This window comes from Idiotropiscis lumnitzeri, chromosome 21 (genome assembly GCF_059441095.1).
Source record: "Idiotropiscis lumnitzeri isolate Australia: NSW breed Sydney's pygmy pipehorse chromosome 21, RoL_Ilum_1.0, whole genome shotgun sequence".
NCBI classification, from domain to species: Eukaryota; Metazoa; Chordata; class Actinopteri; order Syngnathiformes; family Syngnathidae; genus Idiotropiscis; species Idiotropiscis lumnitzeri.
In genome coordinates this window covers 2,639,553-2,661,455 of record NC_142411.1, presented here as the reverse complement: position 1 = coordinate 2,661,455, position 21,903 = coordinate 2,639,553, and the positions used below count along the sequence as shown (strand labels likewise).

At 46.4% G+C, this 21,903-nt stretch overlaps 1 protein-coding gene across 1 annotated transcript in view; it reads left to right on the top strand.

Moving 5' to 3' along the window:
• eva1aa (eva-1 homolog A, regulator of programmed cell death a) overlaps nt 1–21,903 on the top strand; it is a 35,626-nt gene that overhangs the window by 5,092 nt on the left and 8,631 nt on the right. The window contains exons 2-5 of the mRNA XM_088286918.1: nt 5,232–5,452; nt 6,227–6,350; nt 7,549–7,701; nt 11,062–11,205. Of these exons, the coding sequence (XP_088143044.1) occupies nt 5,232–5,452; nt 6,227–6,350; nt 7,549–7,701; nt 11,062–11,205 (642 nt within the window). The remainder of the gene's footprint in view (nt 1–5,231; nt 5,453–6,226; nt 6,351–7,548; nt 7,702–11,061; nt 11,206–21,903) is intronic.

Here is a 21,903-nt window from a genome sequence, read left to right as displayed (position 1 = left end):
GAAGAAGTGTCCTCTATCCAACTGTGAGGCGATCCCTTTGCCCGGCAGATGTTCCGTAGCCCCGTATCACCCCAGAGGATGCGCTCGGACAACAGAAGCGCTTCTCTTTTTACGGCGACCTCGGTCTTGTCGCTAACGTCACTTGGGTGGCCTTTATTGTCCCAACACAAGCTGCATTGATGGCGCTGAAAGGAATAAAAAAAAAAGTGGTGCCCTCTGCCTGACATGTGTCTGGCACTTCATCTGTTGTGATTATTCAGTGCGCTGCTTTGTTTCGTTTTCCGCAGATAAACTTGGTTTAGCTGCCGAGATCATGCTCGTAGTTGATTTGATGATGCCATTGGAATTACGGAGGCCATGATCAGTGGATATTAATAACAGCCAAGGTTGTTTAGGAACTCAAAAACAAAAAAAAAACAGAACGTGTTGGAACAGCGTCATCCTTCGTCTGCGGTTTTGCAATCACACAATTGTGGTGAGTGAATGAATCCTTTTGTTCTTTTACATTTGCTTCCTTTTGTGGCCGTCACGGGAATTGGAAGTGAGCACGTTGCGCCGCCATTCGCGGCGGAGAAGTTGGCGTGATTGCAAAGCGGGGGCACAGGTTCTACGATCCTTAGTTGGTTTTTGAACCAAAGTGCAAGAGCGAGACCATTGCTGAGGTGAAATTCAGTTGTAAGCCACCTCAGCTGACACACACACACACACACACACACACACTTAAGTGCAGCTACTGAATGTGTGTACGCACAATTGAATGCGAATGAGATCTCATTCCTGCAGTCACTTCATTTGCCACCCAGTACTGCTGTCAGCCCCCCCCCGACCCCTCCTCCCTCCGAAATCGCAAGAAAATGCATGCTTCCGTGTGTGTGTGTGTGTGTTCACAATCTGAGGCGCTTTTCACGCAAGACTCAGCGCAGCACTTGAAAGAACTTGCCGTGAGCTACCCATTTATTCTCCTTAAGTAGTTTAAAAAGTAATCCAAGCCTGACTGGATGTCAAATTGAACTGCCTCTGCCTTTTTTTTTTTTTTTTTTTGACGCTGCCTGCTGTAAAAGGGAGAAGAAAAGCAGGCTAATCCGAAATATAATCAGCAAAGCGATGGAATGGCATGAATTTTAAGAATGTTTTTATTTATTTTATTTTTTTTTTAAATGTTCAAGTAAAAACAATTGCGAGTGAGACGTGAAAAATATGCGAGCGGTGTTACCCTTCGCATGTCAGTGCACCTTATCGCCGCGCCTCGTTCACGTTTTTAAAAAGGAAGCCGAGAGGGTCTGGCCACGGAGGATTTCAAACCAGACGGGGTTGGAGTTGTTTTATCGTCACGTCACGGCTGTGCTCCCGGCGGGGGCCTTGTGCAGCCTCGGCGGTCTGCGGGCACAACTAATTAGTACCGGAGCTAAAGCCGCCCCGCTTTGGCCTTTTGGACCTCGGCTGCCACATCGGTGAAACTGCGGCCCGCCTCGCTCGGACCACAGAATGTGTTTATCGCTCGACTCCGACCTTTCGAAGCTCATTTCAGACAACAAATCGGTGGATGACGGACCCCCAAAATCCCCCCCCCCCCTCCCTCTGCTTTTTATATTCCTCTCCCGCTCTCACCTCTTCATCCCCGCCCTCCTCTTCATCGCCAGCGCGCTCGCTCTCTCATGTTGCCTCCTCAGTAATCACCACTTGAAGCGAATTCCTTCGGCAGCGGCGGGCCTGCAGCTCTGCTTTTCTTGAACATTTGATGGTTTTGACAGCTATAATTTGCTTAAAATAACACCAATAAAGCCACCGAGCTGTAAATGCTTAAAAAAGTAGCCAGATGAAACGCGATACGGGCCTTTTGATCTTTGTGGCTTTCGTGAACTTTGTTTTGGCGATTTGAGGTCTTGTTACGAATATATCATGATTACGAGTAATTGATTTATTTAAAGACGGACTCCCATTCATACATCGTGCACGATTTTTTTTTTTCCACTCAATATTGCGATTGCGATTTATTTATTTTTTTAATATATATATATATATATATATATCGTCGCTAAAGATCATAGTATGCGAAATAGGTTTTATATGCCGTCATTTATAGTTCAATCATTCCTCAGAACCAGCCAATAAAAGCAAACGAGATTTTTGAAAAAAAAACAAAAAACATGAAAAAGCCTTGAGGTGAACATTCTCCAGCTGCACTGAGTTGAATCACCGCCTCCTGCCACCTGTCAGACATATTCAGTGTGACAGCTTCACAATGTTTGTTTTGCTCTATAATTTTTACCTCCTTTCCGTCGACTCTTAATTGAGAGGTGACATTTTTTATTTATTTATTTCTTTTAACTGCACACCTTAAGTTTGAAGAGTCGTCAATCACAAAATTGCACATGCGGGACTTGTTGCTGTCGTTGTGCACATAGTTGACTCGTGTTCCTCACTCACGCCCGATATGCTAATCGTCAAAGTTGCAATTATATTCCAACAATGCTCTCAACGGTTAACCATTAACTGCCTTGCTCGAACAAACAAAGAAAAGCTGAGGCTTCCAGCTCAACCCCTTCATTCACTGAGCGAAAGGGTGCAAAATTAGCGAGGCGAGGATATCCTTTTTTTTTTTTTTTTTTTGTGTCATGTTGACACAACACGCTAATCTCCATCATACGAGGGCCTCCCTCCCTCCTTCTATGGCAGGGTCAAGATTTTAGGGTCATCACATGACGCGCCGGCCGAGAGCTTACCGCTTGGAGTTAAATATGACAGTGAATTGTTTCACATGACCACTGCCTTGCTCCTTTTTACTCGTCTGGCGCCAAATAAAAGCCGACGCAGCTTTTGGAGTCCCGGCCATCCTGACGGTCTTTCTAATGGGCAACTCCACAAACCGGCGGACACAATAGAGCGGCGCTTTTGTTAAGCCAAAGGCCAGTGCGCTAGTTAAGGAAGGCTCGCCGTGAAAAGGAAAAAGGGGGAGGAGAGACTTCTGGGTGTTCTTGGAAGGATTGTTCAAGTATTTTTTGCCTTTGAGGGACAGCTGTCATTGGCTCGCTGGTGCCTGAAAGGGAAGCGTCAGTCAGCAGGTAGCGCGAAGGGAACCACGTTGAGGAGTTGCCGAGAATGGACGAATCACATTTGCTGTGAGATCATATGCTTGCCTTCTTGGGGTGGAGGAATGTGTCAGCGGTGGCCACGCCCACACCACACACTTCCAATCATCTCCAGTCGGATCATAAATACGCTGGCCCGTTCGTTCCCATGGTTTCACGGCGGTCGCCAGGGCTCGGCGAACTGGAGGGCGCAGAAAACTCGTGGTCGGTTCCTCTGGGCTCTGGCGCACGGCCCAGAACCAGCACTAATGATAATTGGATTCCGAACACCACACACACACACACACGCACCCTTTATGAGCAAGCAGCTCGTTTCCAAAAAAACATGTTTTTGTGGATGTTTTCTGCAGTACACATTTGAAAACCTGTGAACATGAATTAAAAAATTCATCAAATGCAAAAAAAAAAAAAAAAAGGTAAATGAGTGACCCGACTTGAGGTAAAGGATGATTTATTCAAAAGAAGAAGCTTCAAGCTGTTTATTGCCACTCCTAGTTACTGACAAACTAAACGATCTGTTTCGCTGAATGCTAACAAACAATTGAAAACACTAAAGACGGGTTGCGGTTTTATGTCCCAAATAAAAAGTGGAGAACACAAACGGTGCTGAAGCACGTTTAGACAGACAAAATAATACTCACACATTTATTTTTTATCTTTTCCTCGAAATGACTCTTACGACTTGTGAAACTCTTCTTCGAGTGTCTCTCTATGGCTGTGTTCTACTGCCCCCTAGTGGCCAGGAGCAGAAAAATGTCCATTTAACTGAAACAAAAAAATGTGGCAAATGGTTTCTTCAATTCCTTTTAATGTATATTTTTACAAACTGCAATATTAAAGAATGCAATTTTTTCTTATTAAAAATACTTATTTGGCTTTATTTTTTTTCATAAAATCTTTCATAGAATTTCCCGTCCATGATTTGACACGCAAATGATGACTGTATCAAACGCGCATCTCAAAGAATATTTGAGCAAACGACGTAATTACCCAACATATCGAGGATGACAAATATCTCTCCTCTCTCAAAAGTTGCACCCAAGCGCATTTCTATTTTCACAAGTCTGCCACAGGTGGAAATGTGCGACTCAACCCCGGTGCTTTAATACGCATCCATTTTTAGACGTGACCTTTCGAGCCCTTCCTCCTCGCCAGTGCGGCCATGGTGATAAGCGGGACAATGCGTGTTTTGCGCGTAAGCAAGCGAGCGCGTGTGCTCGGAAAGCTCGTTTCAATGTAATCACAAGCAAAAAGCTCACCAAAGAGATGTCATTGAATCACACACGCGATGCGTGCGTGTTTGTGTGTGCGTGCCTGTCGCCTCTTTGGAAACGTGTTTGCAGAATATGTATTTTTTTTCATTGTCAATTCCTGAAACGTGCTGATGATTTTACCAGTGACTGACAATTCGTTTGAACAGGAACTAAATTGTCGCAAAAATAAAAGGATACCATCCCTTTCTTTCATTTGCGTTTTCTCGTCACCGGCTGGAATGTTAATGGTCGCGCTGCGGTAGGTTTGGTTCTCGTTTTGCGAGTGACAGTCTGACTGGCGGTTCTTGATGACTGTTAATGGAGGAGCAGAGCAAAGATAGCATGCTCTTAATTTGCTGAATCACGTGATTTTGCAGTTCGAAATACAGAATTTAATACATTCTATTGATTTATGTAAATTAATTATATATATATATATATAGATTTTTTTTTTAAAAAGTGCTGCTTTTTTTTTTTTTAGTCCCACCAGAGAGCTGATGCTATACCAAGGCTAAACTTTAGCTTAGCGCAGTTTATCTTGTGTGTTTTTTTTTTGTTTTTTTTTTAATAATTACAAACTTGTCACACACAGAATGTTTGTTCCAAAAGTCAAAAGTTTAACAAGTGGCTTTGATTATTTACTGAATATTTGTTTGCTAACAGAGGGCTACTGCTAGCTTGCTAGCAAAGCTCAACTCTAGCCAAATGCTTTTTAGTGTTGTTGCCTTTAACTAACACAAATGAAACTGATATAGTCAAAAGAACTTTCATATTTATACACAAAAGAAAACTATATTGTAAAAGATTCACCGTGGGAGCAGTAGACAATTAACATAAGGATGAGAAAAAGCTAGCATCTAGCTAATGTCATGTTTCCTTGTGTTCACAGGCTACTTGTCCAAAGTGCTGAAGAACTACACGGAGCAAGCGTGTGACGGAGAACTCCTGTCCGTCCGCTGCCCGTCACGCACCACCATCACCGTCCAATCCGCTTTTTACGGGAGGAAAGGCCCCGCCGACCTACGTCAGTGCCCTCAGAGCTACCAGGCCCTCCTTGGTTATTATGACGCTCGGGGGGACGAGCACTGCGCCGTGTCCACTGCGCTACAGGTAATTACCATAATTTGCCGAGTATAAGACGCAAGATCATGCAAAAATATTCACCTTGGATTTTGGTTCTTTATTAAAAAAAGAAAAAAAAAAGCATATTATTGACAGGAAACGACGATAAATGAACATAAATGTTCCTGATTAGCCTCATTTGCTCGATCGTCCATGCTTATCTCCAAAGAAATTGCCCTGCGGTCAAGGGTTAATTCATATTTGCAGGCCCGCTGATTACGTCATGCATTGTGAGGGTGTTTTCCGGTAAATTAAACTTCCTGAAGAGGAAGCAGGCTTCTCTGTTTTCTCGTGACACAAAGCCATTTCATGCGCTCTTTGCCTCCGCATCCACTCTCAAATTAGGAAGCAGTGCCTCGCAATACAAACACAACACGCCTCTCCGCCATTCATTCGGCGCTGCGGTGTATTTTTAGGACATTGTCGTGTCGGACGCCAGCGTGTTGTTTCATAATAACCCGGGCCCTGCAAAAGTGAGACTCGAAATTGTCCGTAGGCAAGAATGTGCTTGGGAATATTTTTGTGCCCGGAGAAGCCTCACATGTTGGGCTAAAAGAGGTTGAAAACTGAGATGGAAAGAGATGAATGACTAGAGTGGAGCCTTCCGGATTCTTAACCCCCCCCGACCCGACCCCACCGTGTCCTGATGCTTTTTAGAATCCTGTTTGAAGTGGTTTTAGGTTTGCCTGCTCCTCATTGTTAAACCTACTGAGAGCGTGTTTTTGGTTTCTCGCCCACCGCCACCCCCCCGCCCCTGTTTAGAAAATGCTGGACGAGTGCCAAGACAGAAGGAGCTGTCAGGTTCTTGTCAACAGCCGCGTGTTTGGGATGGACCAGTGTCCTGGCAGCAGCAAATACCTCACCGTCTGGTACAAGTGCAGACCCAGTAAGTTCCTCGCTGCTTTGCATTTGCTCCGGGTACTTTCGACACGGAACGGGAAGTTTCTTAGATTGCAAGTGAAAACACAAGAAAGGGAGAAGGGTGAAAAAGGCTCCAACTTTGCTCCTTTAAGAGGGGGGGGGCACAGTATGAACCTGTAAAAGAATCAAATAAAATTCAGCATATACAGCCACATTATTTATTTATTTATTTATTTGAGGCCGATGCAGATATTTTTGGCAATAAAAAATACAGATGAATATATAATGCATCAAAATAAAATAAGAAAATACAAAAAGCCTCATTTGAGTCGTCATATCAATGAACATTGCTTGACAGGCAAGCAGTCTTGGGTGTGAGTCATCTGGAATCGACTCCGCCGCCTGTCGTCACCCGGAATTGAAAATGGATGGACGTGTTGTCTCAAAGAGAAAAAAAAAACACACACACCTTCTGCCTTTTTACCCTGCGCTCTCTCCGTGAGCCGCCAGGAAGGCGTAATCCCAAGCAGACTCTTGTCTTCATTGCGGGCTCCGCGGTGGCGTGAGCACAAGTGGCGGATTTAATCCACTGATCCGTCTGCTCTCCCGACTTTTTCCTTCCTCCAATCAACAGCTCTTTGTTCGCTGCCACTTAACCAATGACTTGTTCGGAGCGGGGGGGGGGAGCCCCAAGAAGGTGTCACTGCCTCTGAAAGAAAAAGCATACGGAGGATCGAAAGAGGAAGTGAAGGGGAAAGAGTCCATCCATCACTAAAAGACACAACAAGCCACTCGGGGGGCTCGCTTCTCGCCTCCTGATGTGCTCCGCATTCCTGCCGCCCGCCCCACCTCAATGTGGGCTGTTTTCATTTGCCGACCAGTGGAGCTGCTCTGCTGGTCACAGGTCACCATGACTGGATGTGTGCGAGGAATGCCGCTGCGTGGCTCTACTTGTCCACCGAGCAACTCTACCTGTGCGTGTTTACGCTCCATGATGCCTTCAGGCGACCTTATTGAGAGCGGAACATTTGGACATTTTATACCCTATTTTCATACCTGACTACAGTGAATACAGCCCGGAGCAAATCAAACACAATTGCGTATATAGCATTACGAAAAGTGTAATAACAGTGTAATAACATTTGTGTCCCTAAAACATTTTTATATGTGTGTGTGTGTGTGTGTGTTTGATCGTGCTTTTTTTTTTTTTTTATCCCACCCAGATGAATATAAGAGCAAAGTGGTGTGCGAGGAGGACAGGATGAGGCTGAGCTGCAAACGCGGGATGCAGATCGCCGTCTACTCCGCCATGTTTGGTCGCACCCAACAGGGCACCCTCGAGTGCCCTCCGCACCACAGGAGAACCCCGTTAGTGGGTAAGCAACCGTGCGCCGTTACGTTTCTAAGGGAAAAGAAATGTTGTGAAGTCCATGAAAAGGATAACGTCATTAACTTGGATCAAGGTCACATGACGCAGTGAGGGACAGAGCCGTGACAGCCTGGGAGGCGAGTCTCTTCACATTTGTACTGAGCAGCCAGGACAGCCGTGTGGATCTTTTTGGGACACGAAAAGGAAAATTAAATCGTTCCAGAAAGTTTGAACTAAAAACAAATTGTACAAATTGCGTCCATTTTAAGGTCAGTCAAGCTTCAGTGGAGGATTTTTTTTTCCCATTAAGACCCAAAAGTGGTCAATGCAAATCAAGTGTTTGCATGATATTTAAATTCTGATTGAGGGAAGAAGTGTGTGTTGCTTTTTTTTTTTTCTGGAAGCAAAACATACCAGGCGTCACTGCGTGTCTTGCTGTTTTTATTGATGACTCGCACAAGTCAGGACTTGAACGCATCGTGAGCACAAAGACCTTCACAAACGCTGCCAGGTCTTAATTCCGCTTTAAGTTTTTTTTTTTTGATATTGCATCAATTGACCCCGTTGTGCATTTTGGGAGATGTACAGCTTCTTCCTCCGGTGATTTGTTGACTGCGACGGATTTATCATTATTTCCTCGCCGTGCTCTAAATGCTTCCTGAGATATATAAAACCCCACGCACACAGACGCACACATTGTCGGGGCGGAACTGGGTTGGAATGTAGATCGGATGTCATCCGTTGCTCAGAGATGTGCCGTAGAAAAGGCGACACGGATTGAGTTGCCACTAAGAATGTTTCCGCGTGCGTACGTGCGCGCGTCTACACAGAATCCGAACTCGAATTCCCGTTCTTATTGTTGTTTATAACGCTCGTGTGAGTGCACAATACAATGTCGCCATGCTTCTCGGTGGCGTGTGTGTGCGTGTGTGTGTGCGTGTGTGGCCTTTATGCCGCACCGGGTTCAAAAGGCTAACGCGAGCAGTGTGAGTAAAGCGCATCCTGTGCTTATGGAGCGGCCTCCGCTTCAGTAGAGCAGCAGGTGGTTTGCTGTGTGCGTGTGCGCGTGCGCGTGTGCGTGTGTGTGTCTAATATCTGGTTTCAAGCTTGCCATTAAATACAGTAGCGTAGCTGTGGCAGTCGCGTTGGCAGATGAACTCTACTGTTACAGTGCTACAAAGGCCAGATTAGAGGCCGCGAGCAGCATTGTTAACTGCCAAATGGCATTAGCTGTGTGTGTGCGTGTGTGTGTGTGTGTGTGCGTGCGTGAGTGTGCGCGCGCTTACAATGCACGTACAAACGGCATGCTCGCAAACATTCACGTTCGGGCTGTTCCAGACTGTCGAGCGGGATTCCCCGTGTCTTTAATGTGGCTCCCGTGTCACGCGGAGGTGCAGGAAGTGAGCGAGTGTCGTGAGTGACAGCGCCGAGGCACACTGCTAATTAGTTTTCAAAAATAACAGAAGCGATTTTTCTTCTTCTTTTTCTTTGTGGCCTTTCGGAGGAGATGAAGTGTGTGGGGTGTCAATAAGCCGCTCATTTTTTTCTAGTTTTTGAACCATGCGGCTTTTTTGTGGATTTTTCATTCACCACTAGGGGCGCTCTAGAGTTCAGAAAATATGCAGAATAAATCTTGATCTTTTTTTTATTTATTTATTTTTTCTTGGGTCTGTACAAAGGACATGGGCCCAATTATTGAACTTTTTTGATGTTTTTTCCTCCTTGTTTTTTTTTTTTGGGGGGGGGGGGCTGGACAGGTCTTAACTGTGATGGAGGAGCCTCAAAGCAGAAGCAAATCTCTCATCTGACTCATTATCATCACACAAAACTCTTGACATCTAAATGACTCCCCCCTTTTTGCCGTGTCTGATAGCGCTTTTTCTTTCTCAGGGCCGCCATGCTTTCATGCGTTTCGAGCTAAGCCTTAATGGACCTTCGGCATCTTTTGATGGAGCGCAAAAATGATGACGCTGATAGTTACTTTCACTACACAGTAATTGTTGCCTCGCTTTGATGTGCTCGGCGCAGATCAGTTCTTTGTTGTCTTGTTTTTTTTTTTTAATATTTATCCAAATAAAATATATATACCATATTTCTGCAAGTCGTGGCCTCCACTCTAAACGAATAGCTGGGTGCGCCATCCATTTGACAAACCTCTCAAACTGATGGATGCTTATTTTCCCCTCTGGAAATAAATAACAGGTAAGGTGGTAGATGTAATCCTACCTGGCAGGCTTTTTGTGATAGCCTTGGTTGCTCTGAGTTCCACTCTGCCTCCCTGTCGTATGGCGTTCCACAGGGTTCAATTTTGGGGCCCCTGCTGTTTTCGTTGTATCTGCTGCCCGTGGGTTCCATCTCAAAAAAGTGAAAAGTGTGGCATTTCCTTTCACTGCTATATCCAGGTCCTGCTAAGCAAAATGGAGCAGCCAGAATATTCTGGGAAATGTGTATTTTCTGAAACCTTTATGTGCTTAATTTAAGTAAGCAAAATAAAGGCTTGACCTTCCTGTTCTGGGTTTGCGTTATAAAACCCCGCGCACTGTCATCAGTCACTCATGAGTGACAAAAAGTCTTCCGGTTTTTCCTCTTGACTCTGAAGCTTCTCTTGTGAGCCACAGGCCCGTCCGTCCTTGTTGGCAGTGTGCGGCCCATAGGGTGGCCATGAAGGTGGTTGAGGGTAAAGGTCAAAGTTAACATAGGTTATTCATGCCGTGGAAAATAAAGCCCTTCTATGCTCAACTGTTTGTGGTGAAGCCGTAACGAGAGCCAGAGAAAGTTGGACCCGAGGGAAGTCTCGTTGAAACTGCTTACAAAATATAGTTTGTTCATATTTCACACGAGTCTTTTACATTCGATGAAAAGGAAGTTGTAAACAATCCTGACCCTTCTTGATCAGCGAACGCACACACACGAGGGAATTGTCCAGTCTCTGAATCGTCTTGGCAGTTTTCAAGTTCCACGCTGGTTTCCAGCCGGCTTTGACCTCGCCGTGTCCTGGTCAGGAATTCCAGATTGTGACTTCCTGCTGGGGAATGTCCGTTTGCCCCCACCGAAGTGCTAAGGTTGACGTTTTAGGAAAAGTTGCTGCATAAAAGTCTGCAGTCGTTATTCACATTTCCTGCACATGGGATGTTTTTAAATGGATGAGAGCAAAAGTCAGTCGGGGTCGGAAGAGCTTCGGGATGCATCCGTATGCAAACATGGATCGGGTATCCGTCAGACAAAAACTAGATTTTGTTGTGAAGCCGAGAAACTGCATATTGAAAGATGCGTTGACCTCTTGACAATAGTTGTGTCCGGTATGCGTCACTTTCACTGAGACATGCCCATCCCTAATAAATGGGTCCATCGATTTGTCTTCTGACAGATTGCCAGTCGTCCATTGCCCTGCAGGTCGTGACCTCCCGCTGTCAGGCCAAGAAGAGCTGCGCCCTTCGAGCCTCATCCAGGGAATTTGGGGATCCCTGCTACTCTGGCACCAGGAAGTACCTCAGTGTCATCTACACCTGTGGTAAGTCGTGAACTTCCTTTTTTTGGCCACAAGGGGGCACTGTTTACCCAATGATAAGCTTGACATTTTATTTATTTTACTTGACCAATGGGAAGAACTTATTATTACACAATTACTACTCCTGATTTGTGGCGGGATTGTGTCGTTGTGGCTTTCAAAAAAAATGGAAAGGAATCTCATTGTTGGACTAAGTGGGTCTTGAAAATGGCCTCACATGCTCTTCTGTGGAATGATAATTAAGACGTGAGTGTGAATGATGCTCTTATTCTTTAGTTTTATCAGTAACACACCCTCGGACTAATCCTGGCAGGTCAAGGCTGTAATTCTTTAACCATTCTCGGGCACACACACACACACACACACACGCACACATTATCCAGATGCCTCAACATCCGGGACTGATCAATCAGCTTTCGTGGCCTGGAACCTCTCAAATCCACTTCAGCGCGGACAACTCAGTCTAGACCGGCTTCACGTCATATCTCCTTTTGAGCGTCCATTGTCAAATAGTTCTCCGAGTGGCTGTCCAATTTTTATCTCGGGAACAACCGGCGGATGCGGACAAGAACAGGCAGACTGTTCAGCTGTTGTTTATGGAGTGGTTTTGTCTTCAATCGCTGTCTGACCTCGCTTATCTGCCCCTGATAACCCGCCACAAACTCACCAAACAGCTCGATAATTTAGCGGGTGTTTGCGAGGGAGAAGGGAAGGAAGTGAAATGGTAAATGTTCAACAGAAAGACCTCGAAGTTGGGCGATTGGGGGAAGTTTGAACTTGAGTGCATCGCTGAAGCCGCTGTCGACGTGAAGTTACTGTTTGCCCCCGAGGTTCAGGCGGAATGATAATTAGTGTGTTTGTGGTGATGGGGTGCAAGGGAGGCGGGGGGGGTCCTCCCCCATTGGCAGGCGAACCCCATTTATGTCTCCAAACTGTGAGTGGAAGAATGTGCGTAAGTGTCCAGTGCAATGCTTTTGTCTCTTCTAGCGACTCTTTGCTGTTTTCCAGGCATTAGCCCACTTAAATTTTTACTGTCCTTCCATGACCTAAGTGCTATTTCGCACTCTTTTGTAACATGCCAGAATGAATGAACTGAGCAAATTTTGTTTTATGATAATGCGTATTGAAGGTATGCGACTTTTTGATTTGTTTATCTTTGCTGGCGTAAAAGACGCTAATCCATGTTCTAGTTCCGAAGTGAGTCCCGGAGATCAACTTCACTCCAATACGTTCCGTTTACGTGCCCTTCCTCCCCCGAGGCATTTTAAAACCTAAATCAAGATAAGGAGACCCTCTTTTCCAAACACCCCCCCTCTACTCTGCGACTTCCCATTTGGAGCGTTGGCCTCGGCAAGCCTCGCGTGCCGCCTCCTTTGAACCTCACGCAGCAGACTGTTTGGGGGTCGGAAACGTCAGAAAAAGCCTCGTGAACGGCGTTAATTGTTGAGGAGGAAAATGATTAATTGCGCCGTTCAGCTGCCGGGAAAAAAACACATGGCTCAGGTATTTGTAGTGCTCGTACTGGAACGGGTACTTTGTCCTGGTCTGGGTAAGAGACTAGATCGGGTGTGGGCAAACTATGGCCCGGGGGCCACATGCGGCCCGGCAAAAGTTTTAATCGGGCCTGCCGAACTTGAAAAAAATGAAATGAATAAACCTTCATGTTTTTCAAAGACATATATTTTGTTGTAATGCTTTTGTTCACTTTCATTTCGGATTAAATGTATTTTTTTTTCTCCGATGAGGCGAGGTGACCAAAACACTCCATCCAAAACCTTTTGACTTTCAAGAGATGAAAGAACCAAGTCATCGCACAAGGTCATCTTGTGACTACTGCAACCGCACACCCCCCCTCCTGCTCCCGACCACACACTGTCGGAAGAAGAAGCCAAAGGGTGTTTAGACTGGCCCGCTTGCGTGGAACCTGCGGTCACTACTCGCTGCTCTGTAGCCCCAAACATCAGCCCCCCACCCCCACCCCCGAAACATCTGACATCAACGTGGTTTTTAGTATGTGACATCATGCCACCCATGCAGGCTTGTGAGGACTCAGGTGCCGGTACCAAGACTAAACTGGTTTCAGGTCTGACACTTTTAAACAAGTTAGCACCGCGAAATACGCCTCACAATGACCTCACAACGGTTTTTTTAGACAGTTCCCAATTGCGGTCAAAGAAGAGAAACAATATTTAGTTTTCCGTTCTGACTGTTATGTTTTGTTAAATATAATTTTTTTTTTTATTATTCAGAACGATCTACTACGAACGGAAAGCGATCCTAAAACATCCATCGGCTTCCAGTGATCAAATCCCCCAAACTGGATTACTGTAATCATAACCGAGTCTTTTTTTTTTTTTGGGTCGAAAAAGTCCGTCTTTGTCTCGGTGTGTTTGATTTGCTGCAAGCAGAAAGGAATGAACGTTTAACACAAACCTGACTCGGCGCAAAACAACCGCAGCTGGCACGCTCGGGAGCACCGCTGCGAGAAAGCACGTGACCTCGCATGACCTGCGTGCGTGTGTGTGTGTGTGTGTTGCATTAATGGCATGTGTTGTGATGCCTGCCAACCCCCCTACAAGGCGTTCTGTGTGCGCCACTTGCACGCACGCCAATAAAGCTGAGCCGAAGTTAAAAATTAAGCATCTGAAAAGTACCTGGCGCCCCTACGGGTTCGCTCTCCTGAGCGAGGCGAGGCGAGGAGCAGCTGGCGCCGAAGGCGTTGCCATGGCGATTTGCTGATGCCAGGGGGCCCGCGGGGCTTGTGCTTTGCCGGCAGGTTCGGTCAAGCCAGCCGTTCGGCGTTGTCATCCGGTTATCCCGTCGCCGGCCGATCGAGCGGCGCGCCCCAAAGTGGGCTCGTAATCGCGCTCGAGCTTTTGAGCGTCCGCGTTTTGATCGAGATCACGAGCCTCCGGGGAACGTTTTTCACTTTGGTTCGATTAAAACGCGTTCGGAGAAAAGTGGTTTGGCAGAAACGAGAGGTGTTAAATTCCCTCCTGTTTTTTTGCACCCCTGCTGGCTTTCGCCACCCCGCCCCCTTTTTTTTTATTATTTATTTATTTTTATTTTTTTTGGCTTGCTCCATCCTTCTACTCACACTTTGTCTGTTTATGTAATCACCGCAGCATTTTTGTCCTGCCACCGCTCGGAACTAAATGAGGGTCGGAAAGTGCAACTTTCGCAAAGACGCACTCGGTTGCCTCGGCGTCGCTCGGTGCACACCGTCGCTTTTTTTTTTTTGGGGGGGGTTGTTCTTGTTTTACATGAAGCGTGTTCTAGAGGAAGGTGGCGGTAATTGGTGGGCGCATGTGGAATTTTGAGGAAGGGGGTGGGGAGGGCAGTCTAATTCTTTTCAGCTTGTGGCTGGTTTCAGTTTTCTTCATGTGGTCGATGAAGATGGAGGAGGGGGGGGGCAAAAAGTCCGAAGGAAGCATTAGTGTGTGTTTGTGTGCGTGCGTTTATGTGAGGAAGCCGCGGGGCATATATCGAAATGTCTCCGCAAATGAAATAAATGTTGAATGTTTCTAAGTGGTTCCGCAGCACCGCAAAATGTCTTAAACATGTTTTGCTTATTTGTCATTTTTAAACACATTCGAATCAGAAGTCGAGCTGTTTTCAAATACGATCGAGTTAATCCCGTGTCCCAATGACCGCAACTGAGGCCTGGATGGCTTAGAATTAGTTTTTTTTTTTTTTTTTTTTTAAGTGACCTCCTGGATGAGTTGGCCAATCACTTGACTTTTTTTATTTATTCCGGGACTTCTTTGACTCATAACATGATGACTTTCCTCTTGAGATCTTGTAACCTACCATACCTCACATTTTCCGCCAGGTCTTATTGGAGTGAATTTTCTCGTTTGAACAAATCTAGCGGTAATCTGTCTGGGGTGTGGCCGGCAAAATGGACCTCGGCTGTACATTTCACAACACTGTACATGGAGGCTGGTTGAGTCGGTTGCACACCAGCTTCCCAATTTCATCTGAATGAAATCCTCAGGTCATTTCCTGTTGCTGCACACTGCCGCCTCTCTCTCCCTCTCTCTCTCTCTCTCTCTCTCTCGCTCTCTCACTCTCTCTCTCTCTCTCTCGCTCTCTCACTCTCTCTCGCTCTCTCACTCTCTCTCTCTCTCTCTCACACACTCTCTCTGTCTCTCTCTCACTCTCTCTCGCTCTCTCACTCTCTCTCACCTCTCTCTCTCTCTCTCACGCTCACTCTCTCTCTCTCTCTCACACACACACACACACACACACACAGAGCCCCCCTCCCCTCATGTCCCCTCCCCCTCCCCCCTCCCTTTGACTGCTAACACAGTCGAGTGCTGTGGAGGTGAACACTACTACATGTCCAGCTTGTGTCTGCTGCCTTTCCCTCTCTCTTGCTCTCTCACTCACATTCCCTCCCTCCCTCTCTCTTCTCTCGCGCTGTCACATTCCTGTTGTCTAAAGCCGGGTTTAACTCGAAACGGGAAGGAAGGCAACAGTCAAAAAAAAGAAAAGAGAGAAATTGGACGGCTTCGTCCCCCTCCACATTGGATGAGAAGGACTTCAAGAAGGAGTCAGGAGTCACCAGAAAAGAGCTTAAAACGGGGCTATTCTTTTTTTTTTTCCCCTCCCTCGTTCGCTCGCTGCCTCACTCCGTTTTCCTTTTTTGGGCTCTGCTTTGATTCCGCTCTGACCCACGCTGGACTAACTCACGTGAGCGCTTGTTTTCCAAGCGGGAGGAGTTTGACTTTTCCAGAAAGTTCCGGCCTGGAAGCTCGGAGGTGTTTCCCGTCCAACAATGAGCGCGTAAGTGTCACCTTGACGTGCGTCTGAACACGTTCCGCTTTTATGTCGCTGCCCTCGGAGCATCCTCGCTCGCTAAATGACTCGTCGCACGGCATCACCCGAGGGGATGTGTCTGCGCTTGCTTTCGAGAGGCGCGAGGACAACTTAATCGGGCTGCACGTGCTAATTGTGTGCGTTGTTGGATTCCGTTGAAACATGAGGTAACATGAGCGGGGCGGGCGATTTGCCAGGTTTGACTCGCCGGATTAGGCTCTTGACGGGAAAGTGGCGCTTTCTCTTGCGGACGGACGGATGAGGTAAACGTCGGTGGGAGTGGATGAGATCAGCGCAAAGTCAACACAAACACACGTGGGGCTGGAATCGTCACCCTTTGACGTCTCGCCTCCTTCGGCAAAGGAGTGAGATCAGGATGATTTGGAAGAAGCTTGATGGAGCAGTAAATCCCCAAGGGGCCTGTAATTATTCCTGTTTTTCACGTCATTTTGATATTAATCCTGAATTTGGCATTCGTGCACATCTGTGTGGGTGGGATCCGTGAAGACCCAAACGGGGTGTCATAGCCTGGACGGGAAACGCAAATCCTGTTGTCAACACGTGGTTCTCTTTTAGTGACGCCTCTTCGCCTTCCTCTCACCATGAGCCAGGTTTCCCTCCCGTTGGCGAACACTCTTGCAAGTTCTTGTTCCTCCCAAACCACAAGGGACGCCTTGTTAGTCATTTATGAATTAGTCTGGGAGTTTTTCTTTTTTGTTTTTTATCCGCGTCTGTGCTGTCCATACACATACGCAGATGTGATCGAGGGCTACGACAATAGCAGGTAAATCTGCAGCTGGCCTTTAGATAACGCTGACGACCGAGTCATAAAAACAAAAAACACCAAGTGAGCACGGCTATATTCGAGTGGGTGTATTTCAACTGAAGCCTATTTTTGTATGTATATTAGGGTTTTTCATCCAACCACCTTCATATGAGGTCATAGTTGTTTATGTTGTGTTTTATTTAGTAGTGATAGACCAATTTTGGGTCGGGCCGATTATCTAGGCCCATATTTGGCATTTTGCCGATAATCGGCATCTGCCTTTTTAACAACTTTCAAGGTCGATAAATTAAAAGCTGGTTTATTTTGGCTCGCTGCAGCACACTTCTCTCTCTCTCTCTCTCTGCTGTGCTGGTGACCTCGCCTGCAGAAGCATATATATATATATATATATATATATATATATATATATATAAGCACCCCTTGCTCGCATTCCCCTCACATTTTTCGTACTCATTCCGTCATCATCCAGCTGATGGCCAAAGCAGATGTACTTCCAGCCCCCGAAAAACTGCCAAGTGGGTAAGGAAACGTAAGAAGGGCGCACGCATGAAGTATGTGAAAGACACGTGCACAGTCGCGGTTACGCTCGAACGTCGACGTAAATTTCATCATCCATGTAATTGATAGTTGCGCTATATAATTTTTTTTTTTTTTTTACAAAGGCAAAGGAGATACACTGGCCGTGAGATGAAGGGAGTTAGATCAACAAAGCAGTCGGCGTTCATCAGAAATCGTCCTGTAAAAATTCATTGAAGGTTTAAAAGGCGGCAATTTGAATGAGAAAACTCAAAACCGTAACTTGCGTTTTTTTGAAAAAACTTTTTAAGTCGAGTCAAAATTTGCGATTTTTCCATGGGATCGAGACTTGGAATATGACAAAATGTCCGGTCACACAACTTGACACCGCTCAGTAGCCTTTCGTAGGCTGCTGGCTTTTAAGTCCCTCGAGACGCGTTGGGTTTAAAATCTCCCGGGGAACTCCGCCACTGTGATCTTTGGCCCGAAGCCTCTGATCTGGTCCCCTCACGCCACGGCTGCCTCGCTCTTTCTTTCCCTTCCAGCTGACGATGAAAAGATGAAGGATGAACGGAGTCACTCTCGCTTGCCTTCTACGGCATTTGCCTTTTTTTTTTTTTTTCTTCTTTCATTTTTTTTTTTTTGGCCCAGCAGGCCATCTGTTTCCTGCCTGCAACCTGATACCCAAGAGCTTTTTGCGCCTCATGAGGTGCGCGTTGAAGGTTGCCATGCTGCCCGTACTCTCAGCTCGTCATTGGTGATGCTTCGGCGCGTGCTGTCATGTGACGCCGGCGCAGTGGAGTAATCAAGGATTGATGCGCAACAGGATGTTGAGCTCAAACTTCAATAGTGCTGAACACTGGGATGTGGAACTTTTTTTTAGCCGGCATGTCGACTTGGCAAGTGTTGAGCCTGGTCCTGATTTGACTCCCTAGCAGAAAAAATGCTCGATTGCGTCTCTTCTGTTTACGTGATGTGTTTTGTCATTGCAGCAGTGGTGGGCGGTCAAGGCCATCAAGGCCTTCTCTGCTGGCCTAACAAAATCTAGAAATCATGATCATATTCTTCAAATTGATGTCATTTTATATCCTAGTCTTGTATTTTTAGTGAGAGTTTTTATCCAATCAGAATTCATCTAGCTCGTGTTGCCAGGCAGATTTTGCACTATTCTTCTGAGGCCTTCAGATACAATCGTGCGGGTGTCTGTTGTGTCCGTACTCTCGAGCGAGTTTGCTTTCTATTTGGATCTTGGCTTTCGGCCACTAAAAACATGCAAGGAGCCTCGACGAGCCCGGTGGGGCCCCTGCGGTTGTTTTTTTTGCTTCGACAAGACAGAAAAGCAGCCGAGCACAAGTTGCATGGTCACGTTCAGTTTTTTAGACCTCCTTGGTTTGATTTGATTTGGAGTTTTTCGTTTGTAGTCGTGCGTTGTTGCGCGGGAGTTTTTTTTGTTCTTTTTCCATCCCTCAACCTCAACTGCCGACCGCTTTCTCTGGCGGTGTGTTTGTTTTCAATCAAATTCTATTCAAACATCCACCAACTAAAGCAAATCCAGACTGCCAATTTGTTGGTAGGGGGAGGGGGGGGGGGCTCCGTGCTCCCCCGGAGCCATGCTCTCAGCCTGCGCCAAAGGATAAAGATATCAACAATGATTATTTGGACCATGCTCACGCATGCAACCCTTGAGGCTTTCGCACATGCATCGAGAATCCGAGCCATTTCCGCGTGGATTTGACTTCCGGCACAAATGCACCGACAAGAGTCCTGGAGTCTGGACTGAATGACGGTAGACCCAAAATGATTTGTTCCCTGGTAAAAAGTACAAAAGCTGGAAGTGGTTTTCAGATTCTGCGAGACTGCAACCACGTGAGTGTCGTTTGTCTTTCGTTCACCTCATAAAACGTATTCGCCGAGTGTCGGCCCATAAAGGTTCACGCCCCTATTCATCAATGGGGTGGTCTTGTGCCGTCTTTACTTCAGAATGTTCTTGACCCTGTGAGAACTATTTGAAAGAAAGAGCGGACTGTATTTATCTGCCTCACTGAACTTTTTTTTTTTTTTTTATTTGTCTGTGAGCAGGATTTTGCCCAAACTAGCAGACAGAACTTTGCCGAGAGTGAAGCCAAGAAAGAAGCCATTAAATTTGGAAGCAGATCTGTAGTCGATAAACAAATAAATCCCAGAGGAGCGCCATTTGGGCTCACGACAGCTCGGCACACCGAGCACATGCACGTTAGCGCTCTCCACTCTGGTCAGCGGAGAAGAAGTTTGCATTTTTATTTTTCCATGACGAAACTGTTCGTCTACTTCCCCTGACGTCATCTCTTTCTTTCTTTCTTTCTTTATTTATTTATTTATTTATTTTTAAATTATTATTATTATAAGAATTTTTGCTCAGCTGAAAACTGTTCATGAGGCGTGTGAAGAATAACTGGTTGTGCTAAAAATGGTTTCATCTCCCATTTTTTTCCTGTGGATGTCGCATCGTAAAGACAGCGTTAAAGTCCAAAGTGGACTTAGAGGAGGAAGTCTCGGGGATATTTATCTTCCAGGCTTTTACAGCGCCGTCTGTAGCAGCCTGCGCATCAGTCACGCTTGTGTCTGCCTCGCTCACGCCTTGTCGCTTTGCTCTTGACCCTTCGGGGCACCGATCAGCATCTGTTGGAGCTCAAGCTGTTTTAAGACCGTGGCTAAGTGGACAGGGTCAGAAGAAGGAGGAGGAGGCGGGACATAAAGTGGACTAGCCGCAATCAGCGCCGATCGTGCCAAAGTGTCGGGCCCGCGGGAGGCACTTCTCCAATGGAAAACAGCACTCGGCTATTTACAGTATGTTGTGTTTGCGCACAATAGTCCGTTTGTCCCTCTCATTTGTTCGTCATTCTCTCGCCTATGCTAACAGCTGGACTTTGTAGCCGCCTTTAAATAGCTACTTCCGGAGTTGCTTATAACAATAGCGCCCAGCAGCATACTGTCAAAAGTCAAATAAAAGGTTGCCTTTGTTCCATCTCGGCTAGATTACTGTAATGCGCTTTACTTTGGAGTCAGCCAGTCCTCCTTCAAGCGTCTCCAGTTGCTCCAAAACACTGCTGCTCGTCTTTTAACTGCAGCTCGCAAGACGGATACTTCTGTTCGTCTAAAAAGCTTTAAATGGCCTCGCCCCAGCGTACCTCTCCTCCCCCCCTCCCCCCACGCACCTGCCCGCTGCCTCAGGTCTGCGGACCACATGCTGATGGAGGTACCGAATTTTCAGTTTTACATAAGTACACGTATAAGTGACACGTATCATCGTGGTGATAAGGGTGATGACAGAGCGACCCAGACCTCCCAACATTTCCCAACCACGGGTCCTCCCCTGCGCTGTCAACATGTTGTGAGAACGAAAGCATGCGTTACAAACGTGCAGGACTGCCGAGAAGCTCGTCGAATTACCCAACAATGACAGGGTGCAGACAAGGGTTTGGCTTCCACCAAAAACGATAACGAAGGCCAACGTTGAACAAAATGAAAAATGTGATACACATGCTGAAGTGTTTCGATTCTCTCTATTTAGGAACAATGGTGAATCTATTCCAGTCATCTGCGGTGTTTACGACAAGGCCAATTTGATATGGAGGGAGGCTTGAACGTGGCGTGTGATTGGCTTTGGTCAACCTGACCGAGACGAAGCACTCGCTGAGACGCTGGTCCCGGCTTAGCTTTAAAATTGGGTGGTGTCCCACAGAGTTCAATTCTAGGGCTTCAGCTTTTTTCTCTTGAACATGCTAAGTAAAAGATTGCATCTCATTTAGATAATGTACGATCCTATGAAACGAATGGCAACACCGTGACTGCTCATTCTTTCATGCCGGTTTTGCTATTTTGTTTTTTATTTTTTTGTACCCTGCAACTGCCCCCAAGTTGCCCACGTTCTACCCTGCCAGCGACAGCAAAGGTCTGTTTTCACAAGGTAGCGCCATTCGATGGCCTCAGCGGCATCCGATCCATGACCTCATGAGTCTGATATGAAGGCGTGAGTTTAGGCAGGCGGGAAAGTTTGATGAATCAGCGTTCGGTCTCATCCGTGTTGACCCAGTGGGAGCGTTGGATCCCGGAGCTGCCAGGCTGGACGGACTCGGGCGGTCGTTTCGTCTCTCCCACGTGGAATGAATAAGAACGTGGAAATCGGCTTTCTTTCTTACTGCCGGTCGCCAAGTTAACCGTATCAAAAAATGAGCTCAAGACTTGAAAATGTAATCAGTCTTAACACCATTTGTTTGAAAAGTCAGCGAATCTTATCCTGTTACCGCTAACGTACGTTTCCATGACTTTGTATATTTGCTTCCCGTACTTTACCGTCTTTATCTGTCCTTGGCCAATTTTTGTCAAACTTTTGTCAAAGGCATTCAAAGTCTCTGTTGCAGATTTCTTGACACGACTTTGACATCCCAACTCAAACGCAGCGATGCGTGGCGACGTTGTAAATCTTCACCTGAAAACGGGCACAAAAAAACAGATGTGACACCGGTCCAGATGTGGTTTAGGGGGACCGCTATTTCTCGCGACCTTTATCCCCCTAACCCCCTCGAAAGAACAGTCAG